The sequence below is a fragment of the Momordica charantia genome (genome assembly GCF_013281855.1).
Source record: "Momordica charantia cultivar OHB3-1 chromosome 2 unlocalized genomic scaffold, Mcharantia_2.0 BLBB01000002.1, whole genome shotgun sequence".
NCBI classification, from domain to species: domain Eukaryota; kingdom Viridiplantae; phylum Streptophyta; class Magnoliopsida; order Cucurbitales; family Cucurbitaceae; genus Momordica; species Momordica charantia.
In genome coordinates this window covers 12,976,233-13,001,270 of record NW_028275160.1, presented here as the reverse complement: position 1 = coordinate 13,001,270, position 25,038 = coordinate 12,976,233, and the positions used below count along the sequence as shown (strand labels likewise).

Here is a 25,038-nt window from a genome sequence, read left to right as displayed (position 1 = left end):
GCCAAGGTGTGGGTAGCCTAAATCGGTCTTCGAACGGATGTGGGTAAGCCCGAATGCCACTGAAACGCTGCTGTCCACGAGTTGCAGCAGAGGAAAAATACTCCTGTTGAACGCTAAAACAACGTCTGGGTCATCCAAACCACGCTTCCACGGGTTGTGGGTTATCACTGAAACTCCGAGACGCCGCCAAAAACACCCAAACATAGCCGCCACACTCCAGTCCGCCGCTGCACCTGCTACGAATTTCGCAGCCGCTAGAACGTCGTGGGTCGCCGGCCGCCGCTGCTATGGGATCGTCGGGGATAGACGAACGCCGCCGACGATCGTCGGAGGGCTGCTGCAACACGGCGTTCACGGGTTTGCTCGAAGCCGCCGGAACGAGAAGACCTGCCGTCGAGCCTGCCGTCGCGTGTGGTCGAGTTGCCGCTGGTACCGCCGATCGCCGGAGGAAGAGAGGAAGATAAGGTGGTTAGCGGCTAGGGCAAGGGAAGGAAGAAAGAGATGGAAACCTAGTGTGTAACGACCCAGAATTTCCCACACACTTCTAGGTCACGTTAACTACCCAACTAATTAAACTTAACCCCAAATACGTCATGCCAACTGCCTATGCAAACAAATATATAAAATCAAGTTCCACTTCTCATCAATTCAACAATAAATCAATTTCATAGAATATCAATCAACAACATTCGTGGACCACCTCACGAGGCAATTTTTATTATTCAAACTAGGCAAAACTCAAGGAATGGAAGAAAACTAAAATAGGCATCTATCCCGAAATAAAATTAGCAACAAGTGGGAACCCCCCAATTATTCAAATACGAACAAATAGTTTATTGACCATAACATAAGGTCTTAACTAATAACTTAAGCTAAGCAAGAGTGACTAAGCAGCCTATGGTCCTCGCTCATCATGTCTCCTCCGTCTCATCACCATGGTCGCCAACGAGTCCTTCACCTGAAACAATAATTGTAGAGGGGGGTGAGTATATAAAATATACTCCGTAAGTAGCCCTCACCAACAACACATACACATCATGCTCAACAAAAATCATGAAACATTCATAGTTATGCTGTTCAACACATTAAGCATTCAAACGTAGGCACATTCTATAAAATCCGGTGACAACCACAACCAGAAACACATTAACTACCAACCTCTAGTCTCCCTAACATTTCAAGTACCTCTACGCTTATCACGGCTATCCTAGCCTTCCACAGTTAACTCATTCGTGTAGAGTTGGCCCCTGACCATTTTTACCCAGTGCCCCGACACTGCTGCATCGGCCCTCGACCATTTTTACCCGAGGCCCCGATGACTTCATCATCTATTGGCCCTTGACCATTTTTACCCAAGGCCCCAATAGCCTTCCTTCCAAAGGACTCCTCGTATCGACCCTCGACCGTTTTTACCCGAGGCCTCGATACTCAATTAGTGACGTATCAGCCCCCGACCATTTATACCCGAGGCCCTGACACTCACTCATTCATTCCCTCCAAGAATCCAACTCTCACCAGAGTCTTACTATATACTTTCTTAAGCCACTACCCCTGCATCTTTCAACTCACAAATACAATTCAGCATGCTTCCACAACATAAACAACTTTCTAATAATGAGTTAATAACCCAATCATGCTTAATATCCAACATCATTATTTAACAAGCATTACTAAGTATAATAACTCACAAAACACACCGAACAATTCATGCATATCCAGGCAACAAACATTACCACAGCAGTACTCAACAGTTTAGCAAAGCAGAAATCTCACCATTTTCACCGACAAATATCCCATACTAATCCAAGTATATCAACTAACACGACGAGAGTTATTTAGCGCAATGACGTATCAAAATTAATATTAAACGCCACAAAACCAGCACATTAGAGACCATTTAACACACATTAACACACGCGCACGCCCCATGTCTACTTACTCACAACCGCACCCTTAAGTTTTGCGTCGACCTCACACCTAAGCACTAAAACAGAAAAATACAGCAAGTTACGTACACCATTTAGCCTTCGAAATCAATTCTAAAAGGGTTCAAATGACTCATTACCACCAAAACCGACTTCGTATAGGTGTGGGTCACCTAGATCTAGCTCGCCAAGGTGTGGGTAGCCTAAATCGAGCTTCGAACGGATGTGGATCACCTCCAAACGTCCTAAACGCTGCTGTAATGCACAAATCCCGCCGCTGGAGTTGCTGTTCGTCGGATCGTAGCAGCAGGTCGTCGAGGTTCGCCGCGGATCTGGCCCGTCGCCGTGTGCCGCCGCGAGGAGGAGCGGTGCTGGTTCGTTGTAGGCCGTCGGGGGACGCGCCGCCGCTGCTGCAGATCGTCGGGACGTCGGGGAAGTCGCTCCGCCGCTGCGACTGCTACAGATGCCGCCCCCACTCGTGGTTGTCGTCGGCCGCCGCTGCTACGGGCTACTCACCGGATTTGTCGTCGTTCCGTTCGGAGTGGACTAGCAACACCGGTGCTGCGTGAAGGCGCCGGATGAGCTGCCGGAAACGAGAGGAGGGGGCGGCGGGGTTGGGAATGAAGAAGAAGTCGGGGGCGGCTAGGGTAAGAAGAAAGAAGGAGAAGAAAGAAAGAGAACTTGGGCTAGGGTTTCTTTTTGTTTTCTTTCTTTTTCCCTTTTCTTTTACTTTTCCTTTGTTCTAAAAAAAACCCAAACCAAACCAAAAAACCCAGCATAACCAAGCCCAAGAGCAAAAAAAGCCCATCCCAACTTAAGACAAAACCAACCACAAGGAGCCGATAAATATAAGTTTAATTAGAGTTTAGAGCCCGATAAATATAAATTTAATTAAGGTTTAAATTTAAAAAAAAAACATAAAAATCTCCTGATTCGAGATTAACTAACCTGAAGGACTCGGGGCGTTACAGTGTGTTTTTTTTTCTCTTTATTAATTTTCTTTTCCTTTGTTTTAAAACCAAACCAACCCAATAAAAGCCCAACATAACCAAGCCCAAGAGAAAAAGAAACCCATCCCAACTTAAGATAAAACCAATCACGCGGAACCCGATATATATATAAATTTAATTAAAGTTTAATTTAAAATTAAATGAAAATCTACTGATTCGAGACTAACTAACCTGAGGGACTCGGGCCATTACACTTCCTCTCAAAAAAAGAGAATAGAATGAGAAGATATCCTTTCCTGTAATCGAGGGATTTAAAATATTGAGTTTATTTAGTAATATTTGCGGTAAATGTCCCAAGATTTTGGTTTTGTAAATTTGATTTTTGATTCTTTATGTTTACTAAATATATATTTAAGAAGACAAATTTGTAAAGTTCTCAAACGACTCCATCCTATAGGTACTAATGTACCTATTTTATTTTTTGAATACAACATGAGGAGTGGGAGATCGAACTCACAACTACATTATTTTTTTAGTACAACATGAGGGGTGAGATATCGAACTCACAACTTCTGAAAATATATGTCAATTATCGCTAAGCTATGCTCGTTTTGGCTATCAGTGTATTTATTTTAAATTAAAATCTCATGATAAATGTATAGTAGGAGATGTATTTTGGGAACAAAAACACTTCTTCGAAATCTCTAAATCTATAATTGTAGATATTCCAAACAATAACATTTATGAAATATTGGTTGTGGAAGGATCTGGTAGAGAATTTATGTCATAATAATCAAATAAACTGACACTATTATGTCACCGTTTATTTCTTTAACCTTTTTTTTAACAAGCTCTAGATATACTTATGGAAAACATTTGGATTTCTTTTATCTCTTTTTTTTTCCGCATATAATGGATTTGCCTGGAAACTATCACTACAAAAAACAACTCGTACAACAATTCAACGCTTAGTCCACTCATCCACTAACTCATTCATCCTAACCCAATCGTCCAATATATCTCTCAACCATGTTGACGACTCATCGTATATGTATTTTACTAATGTACGACTGTAAGATAGAGTTAGCACTCCGACTCTCTAGTCAGTATACAATCCGATTAATATTCAGGAGAGACTATTGTTTTGCGCACCTAAAAAGTGAGGTAGTCGACTCTATTTATAGGTTTTAAGCTTCCGACAGCGGTTGAGGAACAGTTACGACGGTCCCATAAATCACGACATGTTAGTGAAAAGATGGTTGGGTGATTTTGTGATATAGCTCATCTTTGTTGCTCGAACTATATCCTTTTGGCAGAACTATGAATCAAGGATGAAGTAGTTTATGGCCGAGGTAGAGGTACCTCTCATGGTCGAGCTATTTCTTATGGTCGAGCTATCTCTTATAATTGAGGTAGCTTTTATTGGTCCACACGTGTCGCATCGATTTTTATCACCTAAACGTATTGATAATATTTTGCTTCTTTTCTTCTCAAATTGTCCTTCATCCAACTTACAAAAGTTATACTAAAATCAAATATGAAAACCGATTTTTGTCATTATGGAAATTGAAAAATAACATCATTTACAAAGCAAACACATAGAAAATAACACCAAAAAATACATATACATATATATATATGTAGAAAAGGAAAAAAAAAACATTGTTTGAAATGCAGCATTGACTTGGTAGATTTCAAAGACTGTTTCTTGTGTATTTTTCTTTTTGCCGGCTTCGATAAAAAATAACTTTGGCCGGCAACCCACCAATCTTTATATAAATTCTCACTTAAAAATTTGGTGTTCTTCCATCATATTATTCAACGGAAAAATGATGATCAGATTTCAGCGGCTTCAATTTTTCCTCTTCATCACTGCATCTTCACTTCTCTGCTTCCATAATTTCTGCAGTAAGTAATATTTACAGTTCCATCAATGATTTATTCAATATTTAAGAGCTTTTTTTTTTTTTTTATATATATGTATGTATATCCTTTGTTCCAATTTAGTATTTTTTTTATAATTTTGGAGAAAATTCAATTTTTACCTATGTACTTTTTGCAGTAAATAACTTTTAATTTTGTTAAATTGGACACCAAACTTGAATAGGTAGGGAATTGATTCTCAGTTAGTTAAGTTTTTTCTTTTTTGAAAATTTGTTATTAGGGATGAGCATTTTTTAAGAAGTCAGGTAATTTGGTCATTTTATTTTGAATTTCAGCGGTTTTTTCAATATGGTTGGGTTGGTGGTTTTTTCATAATTGGATTTTGACATTCTGACGACTTGAATGTTTTGTTGATTGAATTTTGATCATTTTTATGTAATTTTTTTAATTTAACTAATTTTGATAAGATATTGTCAAATCTAATATAGTTCAACAGTAATTAGTACTTATCTCTGGGACCTAGAGGTCATGGGTCTAAACCCACACCTCACATTTGTACTTAAAAAAGTTGAGGAGATATTAATTTCACTCCTTTACTCAAGTTTCATGTATAAATCAATCAAACTTCGACGTTTAATGTTAAAATCGACTTTAGGTTATAAGAATGAATTTCACTCCTATTATTAAACAAGAAAAAGAGTTACATGATGATACATGTAGGGTATGAAGATTTGAACCTCTAATCTGGAAGGGAATGAATACATATATTTTAACGGCTGAATTATGCTAATGTTAGCAGTTTGATGCGTTATTGGTCCTGTTTTTTTTTAGTACTAATTAATCTCTCACATTGTTAGGGATATAATTTTAGTTTTCACTACAAAATAAGTGGAAGTTCAACCTCTAAATTAAATAACTACATTGATTTTTCATTAATATTTTAATTAGATCATGAGCAATGAGGAGAAATCAAAATGTACTAAAACCTCGATAAAATTGTGTGGATCACAATGAAGAAAATAAAAGAAAAGCACATGTTTCCATCCATATGTTAATTAAACCTAGAAAACTATAAAGACTAGAATTCTAGTTTATATTTTATTATATCATCTATTGATCCTATTAATTATGATCAAAATTGTGTGGAGTTACCATTTAATCAAGATCGACGTTAAAATTGACCGTTTTTATCATAGATAATACTAAATAGAAATTAAATTACAATCCCAAATCTCAACTCTAACCGAAAAAAAATTGATCCATAAATAGTTTCGATTTTAAATTTCTACTAAGTTGATTTAGTTCATAATTAAGTTTTTTGATTTCTACTTGCATGCCAACTCTCATTCTTGGTTCTTTAAATCTTAGGTAACAATGACTATAAAAGTGACAAATATTTCTACTAATCTTTAGCCCCAAAATGCAGATGGGAAGAAGGTGATGATGGAGTACATCGGAGCGACGGGGATTCCAATCACCTTCGACTCAGTACCGATCTCAAACGACATCGATTTCCATTTCATCCTCAGTTTCGCCATCGACGCAGATCCCTCAGCTAATCCTCAAAATGGGAAATTCTCCCCATATTGGGAGCCCTCCTTGACTGCAGACTCGGTCGTCGCCATCAAAGCCGAACACCCAAATGTGAAAGCCCTAGCCAGCCTCTCCGGGTGGAGCCTTGACAACATTGTCCTCCGTTGGCGCAACCCTCCAAACCCTAATCTCTGGATCTCCAACGCCTTCTCCTCTCTCCAGGCCCTCGCCACCGAGTACCACCTCGACGGCATCGACATCGACTATGAAAACTTCCCAGAAGGCAGCTCGAGTTTCGCCTTCTGCATCGGCGAGCTCATAACCTTACTGAAGAACCAGAGTGTCATCTCGGTTGCAACCATTGCACCGTTCTACTCCACGGTTTCGCCTTACTTGGAGCTCTTCAAAAGGTATGGAGAGGTGATTGATTTCGTTAACTACCAGTTTTATACTGATAGAGTGACAAGTGCAGCTGCATATTTGAAGAGGTTTGACATTAGAACTGAGCAATTTGGTGGGGGGAAAGTGCTGCCAAGCTATGAAGTGAATGGGAGAGGGATTCAAGGGGATGCTTTTTTTGAAGCTTTGAGTTTGTTGAACAAAAATGGGTTTGATGTTAATGGAGTTATGATCTTCTCTGCTGATGCTTCATTGTCCAATGGCTTCCATTTTGAGAGGAAAGCTCAAGAGTTCTTGCTCAACTCCACTACTGCATGATTTTAATTTGGTGGTTAATATTATATATCAAGTGATTGAACAATGTGTTATGTGATTCTATTTCCATAATATATTTTTTTGTTTAACTAGTTATTGTATATTTCATCATCAAATTAAACATAACGCAAATATTTGACATCGTACTTTATTTATTAATATTTTTTTTAACAATTTTAGAGTTAAATTATAAGTCCAGGTCATCAACTTATAAGTCTTGTGTCTAACAAGTCTCTAAACTTTATAAAGTGAAGTTTGCTAGATTAAACTTTACCTTTCGTACCTAGTAGGTCTATGAACTTTAAGAGTGTTTAATAGGTTCTTAAACATTCAATTTTTTGTCTAATGGTCACTGACAATTTAACATTTTCTAAAATTAACTGATCAATACGACATAAAATTGAATCCTGTATTTAATAGGACCCTCAATTTCAATTTTGAGTCTAATAAGTCTGAATTTTATAGATGACAAAAAAAGTTCGTTGGTTCAGGTCCCACCCTGATTGGATGGAGGAACCCCTAATTTTGACTAGGTATGGGAGTAAAACTATGGGATTTCCACTAGATCCTAACTAGGGACGGAGCAAGAACGAGGAAAGGTATGCTCGCCCTCCTTCTTTTTATTATCATTTTTTAAATTTGTAATATAAGTTTCTAATACATATGTTTTATTTTGGAGCGCTTGCAAAATTAGTAAAACATTAATAGTAATTTGCAAAAGTAGCGACCACTTTTAAATTTAAAAAAAAAAAACCAAAATCTTAAGGTCAAACCCATGCCGAAGAAAGGAAAAGCCCAATATACCTTTAGTGAACATGAAGGCCAAACATTATATACCTTATATACCAATGATATACCATATATAAACCTGTGATTTGATGTATCTTTTAAGGTAATTCACTTCAATCCACTAGAAGGAGGAAAGTGGAAATGGTGCAACAGTTAATGGTGAACAGAATAATGCTGGCATCACCACAGCATAATGTGCAAAACAAAGTAATGCTTCAGCATCGCCACAGCAACAGATAGTAGAATAGGTGAATTTGAGACCACCACCTCCTTTTCTTCCACGTTTTCAGAAAAAAGGAACGAGATAAACAATTCGACAAGTTTTTTGACATTTTGAAGGGATTACATATTAATATTCCCCTTGTCGAGGCCTTGAAACAAATGCAACAAATGCTTAACTATGTAAAGTTCATGAAATATATATTGACCAAAAAAAACGGGAGAATTTGAAACAGTGGCTCTCACAAAAGATTGCAGTGCAATCCTACCAATCAAACTTTCTCCTAAATCGAAGGATCCTAGAATCTTCACTATCCCATTATCTATTGGTACAACCTGTTGTGGAAGGACTCTATTTGACTTGATGGCAACCACCAACTTGATGCTTTTGTATGTGTTTAAAAGGTTAGGAATTGGATAAGCAAGGCATATACTAGAGTTACTGTTCAGCTAGCAAATTGATTCGATACTCATTCTGAAGGAAAAATTGAAGATGTCTTGTTCAAGTGAATAAATTTTGATTAGCTAATTTCTAGCTACTTGGAGAACGTACTTTTCTTATTCTTTTTAGTACAACTAACAAATGTGGGGGTGGGGGATCGAACCCACAACCTCTTGATTGGAAATATATGTCAATTACCGTTGAACTATGCTCACTTTGACGAGAACGTCAGTTTATTAATGTAGATAAAGAGGAGCTTACCAAGTGAATGAATGATGAAAAGGTAACATTTAATGTATTCAATACAATGTGTTCCTTTGATAACGTAGAATAATGTTATGTTATTAGTGTTGTAATTTCAACTGGGATTGAACAAGTGAACAAAAATGTTGCAACAATGGCTCAAAAAATGCAATTTTAGCTAAGCATGTCAAGAAATAAAGTGAAGTTGAGGATGTTCCAAAACCTGGGGATGGGAAATAAACGGTCATTTACTAGCAAAGAAAGTAGTTTAATGAGCGGGAATTGCAATCTGAATCAAGTAATTTCGAGAACCTTCAACACCAAAACAACAAAATTTCATAAAAAGAAGAGGAAGAGAAAAAGAAAGAAACAGAAAAATGATGGAATAGAGCTTCAAGTTTTTTGAAACACCCATGAGCTTCTTAATTGAGCTATCCTTTCTTTCTTTATTATTTTTATTTCTTTGCTTATCATACTTTTGTGGAATCTTTTTGATGGGTCATTGTGGTGCCATGTTTGAACTTTGCTTTTGTTGGCTGCTTCAAGTTTTTTGAAAGACCCATGAGCTTCTTAATCAGATTGCTTTTTGCAGTGTTTCTTGTTATGAAGACACAGCATGTCTTATGTTGGAGGCAATAAAAGAAAGTTGGAGAAAACTTGGAAAGGAGAGAAAAACACTTCTTCGATTGAGTGGTACCCCGAATATCTCCACAATTGTATGATATTGTCCGTTTGGGCATAGCCCTCACGACTTTGCTTTTGGTTCCACCCAAAAGATCTCATACCAATGGAGATAATTGTTCTCTCTTATATACCCATGATCATTCCCTTTCCTAACCAATGTGGGACTTTGTTTGAAATCACCTTACAAACTCAACAGATCTTGCTTGTGGGAGCAAGTTGATTTGGAAGCCAAAAAAGGAAAATTCGAGACAACCATCTTGAGAGAGTTACTTGTGTGAAAGAAATGCAGAGAGAGTCACTTCAAAATTACAGAACTACTCTATAATTAACCCCATGTCCAATGCAACTGCCCACTCTCAGGCAAATTTCGAGTTTTATTTTTATTTTTTTCTTTGAATTAAATTAATATTAATATTAATTAATTAATAATTTATATATATATATATAAATATAATTAATTATTAATCTAATTAACAATTATATATATATATATATATATATACACACATTAATCAAATAAATAATTAACACTTAATTATTTATTACCAAAATAGAATCATATTCTAAAACATTTCTTTCGTATAACATATAGTTGTAGTGTACCTCTTATGCACATTATATTTAAACTATAGTTTTAATATGGATCACATTCCTATTAAATTTTATTTATTTGAATCTCATTCAAATAATTTCTCTCATAATATATAGGTTCAATTTAGAATTAACCATATATTATAATGTATCAATATACATACATATAATCCATTAAGCAATTTGAACATTTCAAGTTCTTCCAAAAACTTGATCCTCGTTTTACCCGTTGTGAGCTAGCAAGGGGACCTAATGGACCTGTAGATCAGAAGCTCCAACGATACAAGATTAATCGGTCAAACTCATTAACCGAGTTAATCAACATTCGTTAACTACGGGTCACTCCACTAAAGACCCGCAGTTGCACTCTTCTCATTGCATAATATTTTCTTGTCCACGGATATACAACCATTAATGACAAGTCAATCCTTCACGAATGCTCGTAACTCAAGTTAGGTCAAATTACCGTTTTACCCTTGAGTTTCATCTTACTACTTAAATACCACTACACCTCTAATGAACTACCCGATTATGGTCTGACCAATAACCGGAAGTCCCTCTCGGGCTAGTGAGAGGGTGGGGCCCCTTGTTCAAGTCCCGGAGTTAGCATTTAAGAGAACAGTCATCTACTCCCCGAAAGTCGGGGAGGAGTGAATTCCATCTCGTGAAGTTATGTTTCTAACTCTCCACTCGGTCTCGTCCCCAAAATAGTAGGAATGTTGAGTCGGTGACTCGGGTCACTCTCACCCATACAGATCAAAGGACGAGCCCTCACGAGCAGGAGTCCATAATTCAGTCAGGATTGAGAATGAGTTGTCTGGTCATCCTATGAAATAGCAATCTGTTAGTCAACGAAGTTACATCTAAAGATTGACTATTTCACGGTCCGATCGTATACAAACTCATTGTATAGGATATCCCCACCGCATGTCTCCACATGAACGACCTGAATCGGGTCGTCTGTAACATTTACAAAGTGGACCGTATCCATAGTGTTGCCAAGATAAGGTACCCAGCCTTATCCATATACTAGAGACCCTTTAGGTTATTCTTGGGACACTATCTACTTGTATATCAAGGGTATATCAAATATATACCGAGTATATATACTGTCCGATTACATGATAATAACCTTGGATGTTTAGTTTATTGGATTTGGACAACTAATTGCTATGAATTCAACAACAAATTGATTGAATAAAACTTTATTGAATATAAATTTGTTTTTACATCATTAAAAAACTATGAGTTTAGGGCAACACACCCAACAGTAACGGCTTGGGTGAACATATCTGTTGGTTGATCATTGGTCTTTATGAACTCCAAAAATTTTTCTTTCTTTGTGTTTGTCAAATCTTTGATATAGTGATGACGTAGCTTAATATGTAGCTTGGATTAAGCATAAAAGACAAGATTCTTGGTCATTGCAATTGTTAACATATTATCGCATAAGAGTTTTGTTGGTGCCATGTTGGGACTTTCTCTACCTTTAAAAAGATTAGAGACTCGTGCAAGTGCACACAGTCACAAGTAATACTCAGAAGTAATCCAAGGTCAAATCCTCAGGGACTTGTTGCTTTTCAAAACAGTTTAGGAAGAAAATAGTGGTGAAATGTTGTCGTTTGGGGTTTTAACTAACAAGCAATTTAATGAAACTCAACCTCCTTGTCTCCTACCTTAGTTTTGATGCAAAACATGGAAAACACACTATGTTGGGAAAAAGCACCAGACGCAATTCCTGGCTTTTCTTGGGATTTGAGTTCTACTCTTTCACGACCGCTTTTGGTTGCTACAGAGGCTAGGGTAACCTAAAATCATATTCCTATGTGTGATTACAATCCTAGAGAATGTCTACCAACTCATTTGCATTATGGGTCAGAGGGCCTATGCCTATGACATGTTTTATGGCCTTATTCCTAAGTCACGTCCCATATTGGTTTCCTATTATTTTACCTAACTCACATGTCCCAAGGTTGGACTTTGGTGAATAAATCAAGTTCCCACTGGCCAAATCGAAAAAAGACGTAAAGAGAAGTTTTTAGAAACCAACCCAAAAAAGTGCCAGGCGCAATCTGGCAAAAATCCCGAGCGTGTTGAAAATCAAATCATTTGACTAAGGCATTCCACAAGGAGGTTGATAACTAATTTAGAACATGATTAAATGAACGTAAATGCACGAAAACATAAAGAAAGTATTTTTCATTGAATTTAAATGACTAAATAAGTCGTACAAGGAGTTCTAGCTTGACCCTATTCTCTCTCGAGCGTGAGGGGAGTTGAAACTCGCTAAAGAACTTTAAAATAACAGAATGAACGAGGAACGAAAGTAAGAACTTGAATTATAGACAATACAAAAGGTAAAAGCATGAAAAACAAAGAAATGAACAACTAGAACAAAACATAAACCCTAAAAACGTGTTCTACAACTAGAAAGCATCTAAAAGAAGATGAAATGAAGTTTGGAAGGGATGATTTGTTGATGGAGGGATGACTTCCTTTTATAGCACCCTAGGTTGGTTGAAACTCCCCTCTATTTTAGGTAGAAAATGGTTGAGATTCACCTAACCACCTCACTTGGACTTGGACTCACGGTTTGAACATGTGGGCAATGTCCTCCTTGCCCTTCATTAATCAAAACTTGCATTTTTACATTTTGTCCTCCAAAAATGCGTCGCGTGCAATTATGCAAAAACAGAATTATGTTATTTTCTTTCAACTTTGACCGGATTTATCTCATATTTATCCTAAAGTACCATTGTTTAACTTTTATGCAGAAATAATCTATGCATGTTTGATTTATCTCAGAAATAATCTATCCTAAAATTCGAGACAACCTAAAGTACCCTAAAAAGGATATGTGGTCCTTTTTGGCAAATAATGATGGGAAAGGGGTAAAAAATGTGGTCAAACAAGACTACCGACACATGTTTCTGGAATAAAAAGTCAACTCTAACACACCCCCAAACTTAGCTAGTTGCTTGTCCTCAAGCAAAAACAACAACAAATCTAAAACAATCAACATGCTAGAAATATGAATGATCAACAATCCAAATGTTCTAAGTAAATGAGTCATATAAGTCTCAGGAAAGGCTCCACAAGCTAAACGTCCTAACTTTACTTTCAAGCCAACGAACCATAAATCATCCTTTGTTTTGAAAAGTAAAAACGATTCTAAATCTTCTTCTTTTCTAAAACACAAAACTCTTTTACAAAACCATGGAATATGCACACTTCTTTTTTGATTCAAAAATTTTAACATCAAGTGGACCGTCTACTAGCCCCTGAGGTTCTCAACAGACTAACATCGGTTTCAAACCACAACCACTTATAGAAACTTGTTAGGTAGCAACCCGGCATAAAATGATCTCGACAATGGTTTTCACGAAGTCACCTTAATACGTAGGCTACCACCCTCCAAGATGCTAACGCCACCCATTTAAAGAAAATGAATGTCTATAATGGGACTCGCGAAAATAAGTGCGTTTTCTTTCCTCTCATGTTTCTTACCACTCTTTTCTTACTCACTTTTTCTTTTGTTTCTCCCACTCTTATTTTCTCTCAAGACTCTTTTCCGACTTGCTTTTCTTCTTTTATGACTCTTTTTCATACTCTTTCTTTCAAAAAAAAAAAAAAATCTTGCATATGACTCTTTTTGCATAAGACTATTTTTTATTGCTTGCATTTTCTTGTTAACTCTTTTTTCAAAACATAAAATGCATTTTCTTTCTTAAAACAAAAAGACACACACCGTCCCCCCCAAACTTAAGGGAAACAATGTCCTCACTGGGTAAAGAAATTTTGAGAGATGCAAAATTTTGGCACAAAAAGGACAAGGACTTCCAAAGCAATGAAAAAGTTAAGGTTTCAAAACAAAAATAAGCATAACACAGTTTTATAACCAAAACAAAAAACATGGGAAATAACTCATGGCTTGATCATAAAACTAGGGAATCTAACCTATTCATGCCCTTAAGAATCCTCATCGACATGATACAAAAACAAAGAACAAAGGAAAACAATTCATGAAAAAGATGAACATGTTGAGAGGTTAGAAAAGATGCATTGAAGAAGCTAAAGACAAGCTAGTAGCTAGAACAAGGAAGCATGCAAGCTTGAACTTTAAACGTATGCAAAAACACAACATATATACCTTCTTAACAGCACAACATCCCAACAACTAACCTAAAACAAAAACTAAGCTTAAACAACCTATGATGCAAAATAAAAGAACAAAAACAACCTACACAAACTAATATGCAAACTAATCTAAACAATCTAAACTACACAACCTAACATACAAAATCAAGATCAAAATATCAAAACAAAGAGAGGGAGATACTCCCCTATTCATCATTGGAAGACTCATCGTCGATGGAATCCGTAGAAAGACTGGAAGAAGATGGTAAGTCGGCTGCAAGCTTATCGGGGAATGAAGGTGCTTCATCACCATATATCTTCTTGAGGAAAGCACAAGTGGTACATTGAGTAACCAAAAGAAGCTCGTACTTATGCTTAAGCTCATCATATTGCTCCCTAGTCACCACTCTTCGGGTCTCGGGCTTCGCAGCGGTAATGGGAGAATCTTCCTCTCGAACAAAGGAATACCCTCGAGCTCTTCTTAGGGATGTTACCGGCTTCTTGGGAGTCACTACATTCGCATCATCAGCCTCTACTCCCGCTTGCAAGCATAACTCAGTTATTAGTCCAAGAAAAACAAGAGGACCTACCATTTTCTCCGAACAACTCTGAATCTCGTTCCTTATGAGTTCCCCAAAGTTGAACTCAATGCCCTTCATGAGAATGTACACCATCATAGCCCTATTGCGCTTAATGGAGGAATCGTGAGAAGTGGGGATCAACTGATTCTTCACCACATATGTCCAAACCATCGTTTGCTCATTGATGTCGAGGGGCTTTATGGAAAGCTTCCCCGTGGTTGAGACGGTCCATGTCTTATGTGGTCTACAAATAAGCCTACGCGCCTCCTCCACTTGCTCGTTCGATGGATGCACCAAAATCTCATTACCTATGGCATTAAAGACATCCAACAAACCATAGTGAGTATTAATAATGGAAGGCGAGAATTTTACCACTTTACCCCGTACTCTCAATACATCCCCTCGGTTGGGATTGATGGCAGCATAAAACTCCTTGACTAAGGCCTCGAATACACTCGTAGTTGAGGCAAATAACGACTCCCAACCATTCTCCACAAGCCTTCTCCTAACATATTCCGGCATGGGCTCTTGTGCTTCATCAAAGCCCTCTCAAGTAGAATTTCACGTGCTGTGAAGTTTGGCCTCCCCACCTCCAATCTCACCTTTTTTACTCTTGATGGTGTTTGTTCGGTAGAATCAGGCTCCTCTTCATTGGCCTCCTCAAGTGGCTCTTCTGCCCCTCTTTGCACCCTAGCCCTATTGGCTTTTTTAGATGGAGCAGTCTCGGCTTCTTTTTGGACGACCAAACGTGCTAAGCGGCTTGGGTTCTAGGCCTAGAAATTGTGCCTTCTGCCACTTTTTTCTTCTTTTGTGTTTTCTTCACCACTTCGGTTAAGCTCACCTCCTCATCTGAAGTCTCTTCAGTAGCAACAAAGTTTGGGTAAGAAACATTCAAACTCGACAAAGAAGGGGTCTTACCTTGTGAAGAAGAGGAAGATGATTCCTCTATGGCCTCACTAGGGACATCCACAGGACTGGATGTTCCTTCTTGCTCTTGTGCAGGGGGCTCTTCATCATCTTGCTGAGATTCGTGCACTGGAGTTTATACTCTCACTTCATATTGTGAGATATCGTCATTTTCTACTTCCTCTTCAAACTCATCTCCATGCACTTCTTAAGGTAATTCTCCAAGATCTTCATCCTCTCCATCAACATTCAATTGTCCTTTCGCTGCCCCACTATTTCCATCATCCTCTAATGGATCCTCTCCCCTTACATCGTTCAACGCCACGAAAATTTTGGCAATTTTCGGCGTTGTCCTTTCCTGTTCTGAATCATAAAAAACTAGGGGCTTTTTAGTCAAGATAGGATCTGGAAAAGATGGAGACAAAATACCTTGTAGAGTGGCCGGTTGAGTCTCATCCATAATTGCGTCAGGCGCAATTTGGCACTAAATTTTGACCGTGGCTGAATCTGAATGCTCCAAGGGCTCCGGGTCGTGTCTTGAATCCCCACTAACCTGTTCTTGACCATCAACATGCACAGCAACAGTAGTGGAAAGGGGGAGGGATAGACAGTTCTAAAGACTCGGAAACAGAGTTATCTTGCGAAAGATTCATCCTACGACGTATACTAATGCTATTTAACTCAAGTTGAATCTTCTCACTCACTTTCTTTAAATTTTCCATGAATTCTTGTCATTTTATGTTTAATTCCTCAATTTTCGCATAAACTCTATCATTCTCTTTATCCCTAATTTCGTTATTTTTACTAAACATCTCCGCTCTCTCTTGAAGTCTAGTGATTTCCTCATCTAAGGCAGTGCCTTTTTCCTCTAAAGTTTGATTTTTCCGAAGATAGACTTTACTAACTCCTCCTAATTTCTTTTCACTATGACCCTCTTTATTAACCCTAGCACCATTAGATTCCATATTAATTTTTTCAGAATTTGTACCACCTATGGATAGATTTCTCCTAGGGTTCATTCTTATAGCTTCCTCATATTTTCTTATTTGTGCCCTAGGATCAAAAACTAATTTTTCATGAGAAATCCTAGGAGGTTCAAGAGGAATCATACCCGGTTTAGTTGGTGGAGGCAACAACACTATTTTCTTCTCCTTCTCTTTGTCGTGTGGCTTGGAGGAAGAAGAACCTTCCATGATTCTCGAGTTTGCTTCACGATCAACAACAAAAATCCCTCCAATAAACCCTAAAGGTGCCGAAAAGGAGAGGGATGAGAGAGACTTTGAGATTCTTTGAGATTTCTTGAGAGACGATTTGAAAACAAGTGAAAAAATCTTGGTGAAATCGTGAATGGGGTGTTTTGAAATCTTAGGGCTTTTTGTTTTATGTTTTAAAACATATTAACAACATAATTGGGTTTAAAATTGGGCCTCTTTTTTATTTAAAAACAACCCAAAGCCCATTTAAACATAACCCAAATAAAGCCCACGAAAACCCTAATCCATAACTCAAAAATCGAATTTTTTCTCTTAAATTGCGTATGGCGCAATGTTGACGAGGGTCGGATCTTGATCCTGCAAAGTTCAAATGCAAAAACAAAAATTAGATTTGGAATCTACACAAAAAAGCCTTAAAGAAAATGTAAGAATTTCGCAAAAATAAGACAAAAAATATTTTACATAAAAACACCCTCCAAACTGCCCGAGGGACTGTTTCCACTGTTTTCTCACGGGTCTTTCAGTAATACAGAGGTTTTACCTCTGTCAATATACTCACCATAATATTTCTTGACTCGATGCCCATTTACCTTAAAGATATTACCTTTGGAACCCTTTAAATTCATCGCTCCATGTGGATAAACATGTTCAACTACGAATGGGCCCGACCATCTAGACTTCAACTTACTTGGAAACAATTTTAATTAGCAAAACTAAGTCTCCAAGTTCTAAATTCTTGTCCATTATCTTTTTATCATGTCACTTCTTAGTTTGTTGTTTGTACATCTTGGCATTCTCATAAGAAAACTGAAACTCATCCAGCTCATATAACTGGAGCAATCTCACTTCACCTGCAGCAACATAATCAAAATTTAGTTTCCGCATAGCCCAATATGCTCTATTTTCTAACTCTAACGGAAGATGACATGCTTTACCAAAAACAATGCAATATGAGGACATGCCTAACAGAGTTTTATAAGTAGTTCTATACGCCCACAAAGCATCATCAAGTTTAATAGGCTAGTCCTTCCTATTTACATTCACAGACTTCTCTAAAATTGACTTTATTGCCCTATTTGATACCTCCTCTAGTCCATTAGTTTGAGGGTGATATGCAGTAGCAATCTTATGGTGAATGTTATACTTTTTAAGCAAATTACTTACTACCCTATTGAAAAAGTGCGTACCTTCATCACTAATCAAGCATCTAGGTGTACCATATCTAGTGAAGATAAACTTTTGCAAGAAGAGAGAAACCACCTCGGTATCATTAGTAGGGGTGGCCAAAGCCTCAACCCATTTCGAGACATAATCAACAGCCAAGAGAATGTAATTCTTACCGAATGAAGGTGGGAATGGACCCATGAAGTCGATGCCCCAAACATCAAAAAGTTTAACTTCCAATATTGGGTTTAAGGGTATCTCATGCTTCCTTGACAAGTTACCTGATCTTTGACAACAGTCACAACCTTGAGCAAATATGTGAGCATCTCAGAATAGGGACAGCCAGAAGAAACCACTTTGGAGGACTTTTGCTGCAGTCTTACGTCCAGCAAAATGCCCACCATATGGTGATTTGTGGCACACCTCTAGAATATCCTTTTGTTCATGCTCAGCAACACACCTGCGAAGAATATTGTCAGGTCCTAGTTTAAACAAGAAAGGTTCATCCTATCTATAAAACCTAACATCATGAAAGAACTTATTTATCTGGTGCTTACTCAAATCATTAGGAATTATTTTGCTAACCAAATAGTTCGCATAATCAGCATACCAAGGGACTTCAGAAATAGCTAAAAGATACTCATCCACAAAATGCTTTTAATCTCACAACTATCATGCTGCAAAGAAGACTCTAGCCTAGATAAATGATCCACTACTTGGTTTTCTGTTCCTTTTCTATTTTTTACCTCTAAGTCAAATTCTTGTAGCAACAAGATCCATATAATCAACCTAGGCTTAGCTTCTTTTTTAGCAAACAAGTATTTAAGTGCAGAATGATCAGTCAACACTATCACTTTAGCCCTAATCAAATATGAACGAAACTTATCAAATGTGAAAACAGCCAAAAGTTCTTTCTCAGTCACAGTATAGTTTAACTGACTACTGTTCAAGGTTTTACTTGCATAATAAATAGGAGGTAGCGGCAGCTTATAAAGATCGAACGACATCCTCCGAAATGCAAATGTCCCATAGGGACACGTGAACGCGGTCTTTTCTTGGTCCTCCGGAGCTATAGTAATCTGGTTGTAACCAGAATACCCATCGAGAAACCAATAGCATTCCTTCCCTGCAAGACAATCAAGCATTGGTCAATAAAGGGTAATGGAAAATGGTCTTTTCGAGTTACCTTGTTCAAGCGACGGTAGTCCATACACACTCTCCAACCAGTCACCGTCCTTGTTGGGATCAACTCGTTGTCATCGTTTGTAATCACCGTCATACCACCCTTCTTGGGAACGCATTGAACCGGGCTAACCCAGCTGCTATCCGAGATGGGGTAGATCACTCCAGCATCTAACCATTTTATGATTTCCTTTTTGACCACCTCTTTCATTTTGGGGTTAAGCCTCCTTGGCACTCGATAGAAATTGTGGCTCCTTCCTCCAGGATGATTTTGTGCATGCAAAATGTAGGGCTAATTCCTCTTATGTCCGCTATGGTCCATCCAATAGCCCTCTTGTACTTAGATAAAACCTGCAAAAGCAAAGATTCATGTTCATTAGACAACTATGAAGAAATGATATTGGGCAAAGTATCGTTTAAACCCAAATAAGCATATTTTAGATGAAAAGGTGGGGGTTTCTTCTCCAATTATGGAGGTTAAATGATGGAAGGTTGCAAGACCTTCAAATCAACTATTGTCGGCTGCAAAAACTCAAAAGCTCAAATTGGGGCAAAATTGCGGTGGATTCTTTTTCTGCGACCTCCAAATCTGCTTCTAAGTCTTCCACTATCATTTGCTGGAGTTCCTCCATGATTGCCCCTATTGTAGAGCACTCTTCGACATCATCCGGGAGACGCATCGCATCGAGGACATTGAAGGTTACCTGCTCATCATTGACCTTCATAGTGATCTCTCCTTTCCTAACATTGAATACAGTATATCCAGTTGCTAAAAATGGCCTCCCAAGAATGATAGGCACCTCAATGAAATCGGCGGGAAAAATAAACTTATCGACTTTAACAAGCACATCTTCTATTTTCCCTTCCGGTTTCTTTATAGACCTATTAGCTAGTTGTAAAGTGACAGTAATGGGACGAGCTTCTCTTATATTTAACTCTTTAAAGACAGAAAGAGTCATAAGATTAATGCTTGCTCCTAAGTCACACAATGCTCTTCCTAGGTTCTTACCTACTATTGAGCAAGGGATAGTGAAACTACCTGGGTCTTTACACTTAACAGGTAATGGATTCCCTAGAGCATCACTACTACACTTTGTTAAGGCTACCGTCTCATGCTCATCTAACTTCTTATGCCTAGATATGATGTCTTTCAAAAACTTAGTGTAGTTAGGCATTTGTTCTAAAGCATCCACGAGAGGTATATTTATATGCAACTGTTTTAGAATCTCAAAGAACTTCTTAAAATGACTATCCTGATTCTTTTTAACTAGCTTTTGGGGGAAAGGTGGAGGAATCTTAATATTACCTACCTGTGGAGTAGTGTTGGGCACTACTTGCTTACCTTTATCCGCCTTCTTACCTTTTTCTTCTAAACTTACGGGTTATGCTTTCTCTTCTTGTTGTGGATTGAAGGTGGATGCAAGAACAGGTGTAACTGCATCAGTTCCTTCACCTGGAAGTGAGGGTTTTTCATATCTTAGTCCGCTTCTCGTGATAACTGCCTTATAGTGCTCCTTTCCCTCACGATCTGCTTCAGGTTTTCTGTGCGTTTAGGCAATGTACCTTGGGGTCTAGATTTTCAGTTATTTGCTATCTGCCCCACTTGCATCTCCAAGCTTCTTATCGCAACATCAGTTCTTGTCATGAACTCTTTCATCATGGCCTCCAAACTTGTGTTGCTACCACTTTGCAGAGTAGTATCTTGACCTCTTTCCTAATTGTATTGTTCAGGCTGCGATGCCGGTTAAGTTGGAAAACTAGGAGGAGTGTAGTTTTGCTTGTATTGTTGAGCGGGTGCTTGAGCTGCTACTAGCTACTCCTTGGTTACTCCAGGAAAAGTTTGGATGGTGCCTCTATCCAGGGTTGTAAGTGTTTGAATACGGATTGAAGTTTCGCTGGGCACCTTGACTTACATAGAAAATAGATGCTGGATTAGCTGGACAGTTCTCATACAAATGGTTATCACCACAATAGACACAAGGTATATCTGAAATTTGTAAAACAGGAGAAGGTTCAGGTATTTCCGAAACAGCGGTTTTGGTTTCCTTCTCCATTGTCAACTGCTTTAACATCAGGTTCATAGCCACCATTTGGGCTTGAATTGAAGCTATTGTGTCAAACTCAAAGACTCCGGCTGATACTTGCTTCTTTGGCAATGACCTTCCTATTTCGCCTTGGTCATTAATGTTTGTCATCTTGTTTAAGATATCAACAATCTCATTAACCGACTTTCCATTGGCTGCGGTGTTCAACATCATCCTTGATGAAGGATCCAATCCTCTATAGAATTGTTCAATTTGCACACATTTGGGCAATCCATGGCTTGGGCATCTTCTAAGTAACTCCTTAAAACGCTCCCAAGCTTCTTGAACTGCTTCATTCTCCTTTTGTCTAAAAGACACAATGTCTTCTTGAAGGTCTGCGTTCCTGGTCAAAGTGTGATACTTTGCCAAAAATTTCTTCGTCAGTTCCGCCCATGTGTTGATAGAATTTGGTTCTAACACGTTTAGCCAAGACATTGTAACATCCCTGAGAGAAAAAGGAAACATTTTTAATCTTAGAGCATCCTCAGAGACACCAGGAAGTTGAAATGCATTAGCTATTTCAATAAAGGATTTGAGATGGGAGTAAGGGTCTTCGTGAGTCAGTCCTCCGAACTGGCCCATCGTCTGCAACATCTAGAACATGACTGGCTTGAGCTCGAACTGTGCGGCTTGGGGTAAAGGATTATTTATCCCTGAATTTAGGTTGTGGAATGCATGGATGACATAGTTCCGCATGGCTACATCTCGGTTATCTGCTAGAAGGATCGGACTAGGAATTTTTCTTGCTCGGTTTGCTGCTCCTTCACCTACCATATCTCCATTCACTGGTGGATTTTGTGGCGGTGGAGGATCTTGTGGATTTCTATTCATCTCGATGGTCTCTTCTTTAATTTCTACTTCTTTGTCTTCTTTATTTTCTCGATCTTTTCTCAACCTTTGCTCACGTCTTATCCTCTTAAGGGTTCTTTCAATCTCTGGATCAAAGGTCAACCAACCAGACCCTGTGCTCATACACAACTCCCTTAAAGGTTAAATAAAACAATTAAGTCCAATGACAGAGGTATGCAACAATCACTCATAAAACAATTCACTTGAAAAGAATATGATTTGAAAACTTAAGTCCTCGGCAACGGTGCCAAAAACTTGTTGGGACTTTATCTAGCTTTAAAAAGATTAGAGACTCATGCAAGTACACACGGTCACAAGTAATACTCGAAAGTAATCTAAGGTCGAATCCTCAGGGACTTGTTGCTTTTCAAAATAGTTTTTAAGAAGTGAACGGTTCAAATATGCAATTGTGATTTAGGAAGAAAATAGTGGTGAAATGTTGTCGTTTGGGGTTTTAACTAACAAGAAATTTAACGAAACTCAACCTCCTTGTCTCCTACCTTAGTTTTGATGCAAAACATGGAAAACACACTATGTTGGGAAAAAGCATTAGACGCAATTCCTGGCTTTTCTTGGGATTTGAGTTATACTCTTTCACTACCGCTTTTGGTGGCTGCAGAGGCTAGGGTAACTTACAATCATATTCCTATGTGTGATTACAATCCAAGAGAATGTCTACCAACTCATTTGCATTATGGGTCAGAGGGCCTATGCCAAGGACCATGTTTGATGCACTTATTCCTAAGTCACATCCCATATTGGTTTCCTATGATTTTACCTAACTCACATTTCCCAAGGTTGGACTTTGGTGTATAAATCAAGTTACCACTGGCCAAATGGAAAAAAGACATAAAGAGAAGTTTTTAGAAACCAGCCCAAAAAAGTACCAAGCGTAATCTGTGAAGGGATGTGAATCTCGGAGCGGAAGCGGATTTTCGTTGCTGATTTTAGGGATACAAAATCGAAATTGAAAGAGGGAAAATACAGGGGAAACCATTACCTTTGAAGAACTTTTCTTCTACGGTTTCCCACAAACACCACCACTACGTCTTCCTCGCTATCCTCTTGGGTTTCGAGATCGTGCTTGTAGTAGCACCTTGATAGAAGAGAGGGAGAGATTGAGAGAATTTCGAGAGCAATTCTGGGAGTTTTCCTGTTCTGTATCTCACTTCTTCTTCTGCTTCTCCAACACTTGGAGAGGAAGAAGAAGGGTGACGTGGGGTAACTCCCCACGTCACAACTTCTCCCACTCCCCTGCAATTTTTGCAGGGGAGTTAATATTAATAATAATATTATTAATATTAATAATAATATATATATATAGTATATATAATAATAATTAATATATATATAATAATTAATATATATATATATATAATTAATTAATCAAATTAATTAATATAATTAATTATTAATCCAATTAATAATTAATAAATATATATACACATAAATAATTAACACTTAATTATTTATAAAATTAGAATCATATTCTAAAACATTTCTCTCGTATAACCTATAGTTCTAATGTACATCTTATGCACATTATTTTTAACCTATAGTTTTAATATGAATCTTATTCATAATAATTTTATTTGAATCTCATTCAAATAATTTCTCTCATAATATATAGTTTTAATTTATAATTAACTATATATTATAATGTATCAATATACATATAATCCCTTAAGTAATTTGAACAATTCAAATTCTTCCAAAAACTTGATCCTCGTTTTACCCGTTATGAGCTAGCAAGGGGACCTAATGGACCTACAGATCCGAATCTCCAACGATGCAAGATTAATCGGTCAAACTCATTGACCGAGTTAATCTAGATTCGTTAACTACGGGCCATTCCACTAAAGACCCGCAGTTGCACTCTTCTCACTGCAGAATGTTTCCGTGTCCATGGATATACGACCATTAATGACGAGTCAATCATTCACGAGTGTTCGTAACTCAAGTTGGGTCAAATTACCGTTTTACCTCTAAGTTACATCTTACTCCTTAAACACCATTGCTCCTCTAATGAACAACCCGGTTATGGTCCAACCAATAATCGGAAGTCCCTCTTGGCCAATGAGAGGGTGGGGCCCCTTGTTCAAGTCCCAGAGTCAGCATTTAAGGGAATACTCATCTACTCCCCTAAAGTCGGGGAGGAGTGAATTCCATCTTGTGAAGTTATGTTCCCAGCTCCCCACTCGGTCTCGTCCCCAAAATGGTAAAAATGTTGAGTCGGCGACTCAGGCCACTCTTACCCATACAGATCAAAGAACGAGCCCTCACGGGCAGGAGTTCGTAACTCACACAGGATTGAGAATGAGTTGCCTGGTCATCCTGAGAAATGGCAATATATTAGTTAACGGTGTTACAACTAAAGATTGCCTATTTCGCGGTCCGGTCTTATACAAACTCATTGTATAGGATACCCCCACTCGCATGTCTCCACACGAACGACCAGGATCGAGTCGTTTGTAACCTTTATAGAGCGGGCCATATCCATAGTGTTGCCAGGATAAGGTACCCAGCCTTATCCATATACTATAGACCCTTTAGGTTATTCACGGGACATTATCCATTCATATATCAGGGGTATATCAAATATATACCCCGTATATCAACTATATACCCAGTATATATACTGTCCCAATTACATCACAAATAACCTTGGATGTTTAGTTTATTGGATTTTGGATAATGCAAAGCTATGATTCAACAACAAATTTATTGAATAAAACTTCATTAAATAGACATTTGTTTTTACAAAATACAAACTACGAGTTTAGGGCAACACACCCAACAATCTGGCCAAATTCCCGAGCGTGTTGAAAATCAAATCATTTGACTAAGCATTCCACAAGGAGGTTGATAACTAATTTAGAACATTATTAAATGAACGTAAATGAACGAAAACATAAAGAAAGTATTTTTCATTGAATTTAAATGAATA

The 25,038-nt window shown here is 37.9% G+C and overlaps 1 protein-coding gene, 1 non-coding gene and 1 pseudogene across 2 annotated transcripts; 2 read left to right on the top strand and 1 right to left on the bottom strand.

Annotated features, from left to right (window-relative positions):
• The first annotated feature begins 4,728 nt into the window (after nucleotides 1-4,728).
• On the top strand, nucleotides 4,729-7,009 carry LOC111018888 (chitinase 1 pseudogene; annotated as a pseudogene).
• A 10,562-nt stretch (nucleotides 7,010-17,571) lies between these two features.
• Nucleotides 17,572-20,333, bottom strand: LOC111018901 (uncharacterized). Its single transcript, XM_088120392.1, has 8 exons — nucleotides 19,740-20,333; nucleotides 19,394-19,509; nucleotides 19,201-19,295; nucleotides 18,723-19,102; nucleotides 18,562-18,605; nucleotides 18,360-18,436; nucleotides 18,000-18,257; nucleotides 17,572-17,663 (listed from the first exon to the last, which is right to left on the bottom strand). Exons 1-8 carry the CDS (start codon nucleotides 20,331-20,333, stop codon nucleotides 17,572-17,574), a joined length of 1,656 nt encoding a protein of 551 aa, XP_087976518.1.
• A 1,138-nt stretch (nucleotides 20,334-21,471) lies between these two features.
• On the top strand, nucleotides 21,472-21,578 carry LOC148212843 (small nucleolar RNA R71). The gene has a single exon (XR_015789573.1). It is a non-coding gene; the product is annotated as a small nucleolar RNA R71 (small nucleolar RNA).
• Nucleotides 21,579-25,038: the final 3,460 nt, after the last annotated feature.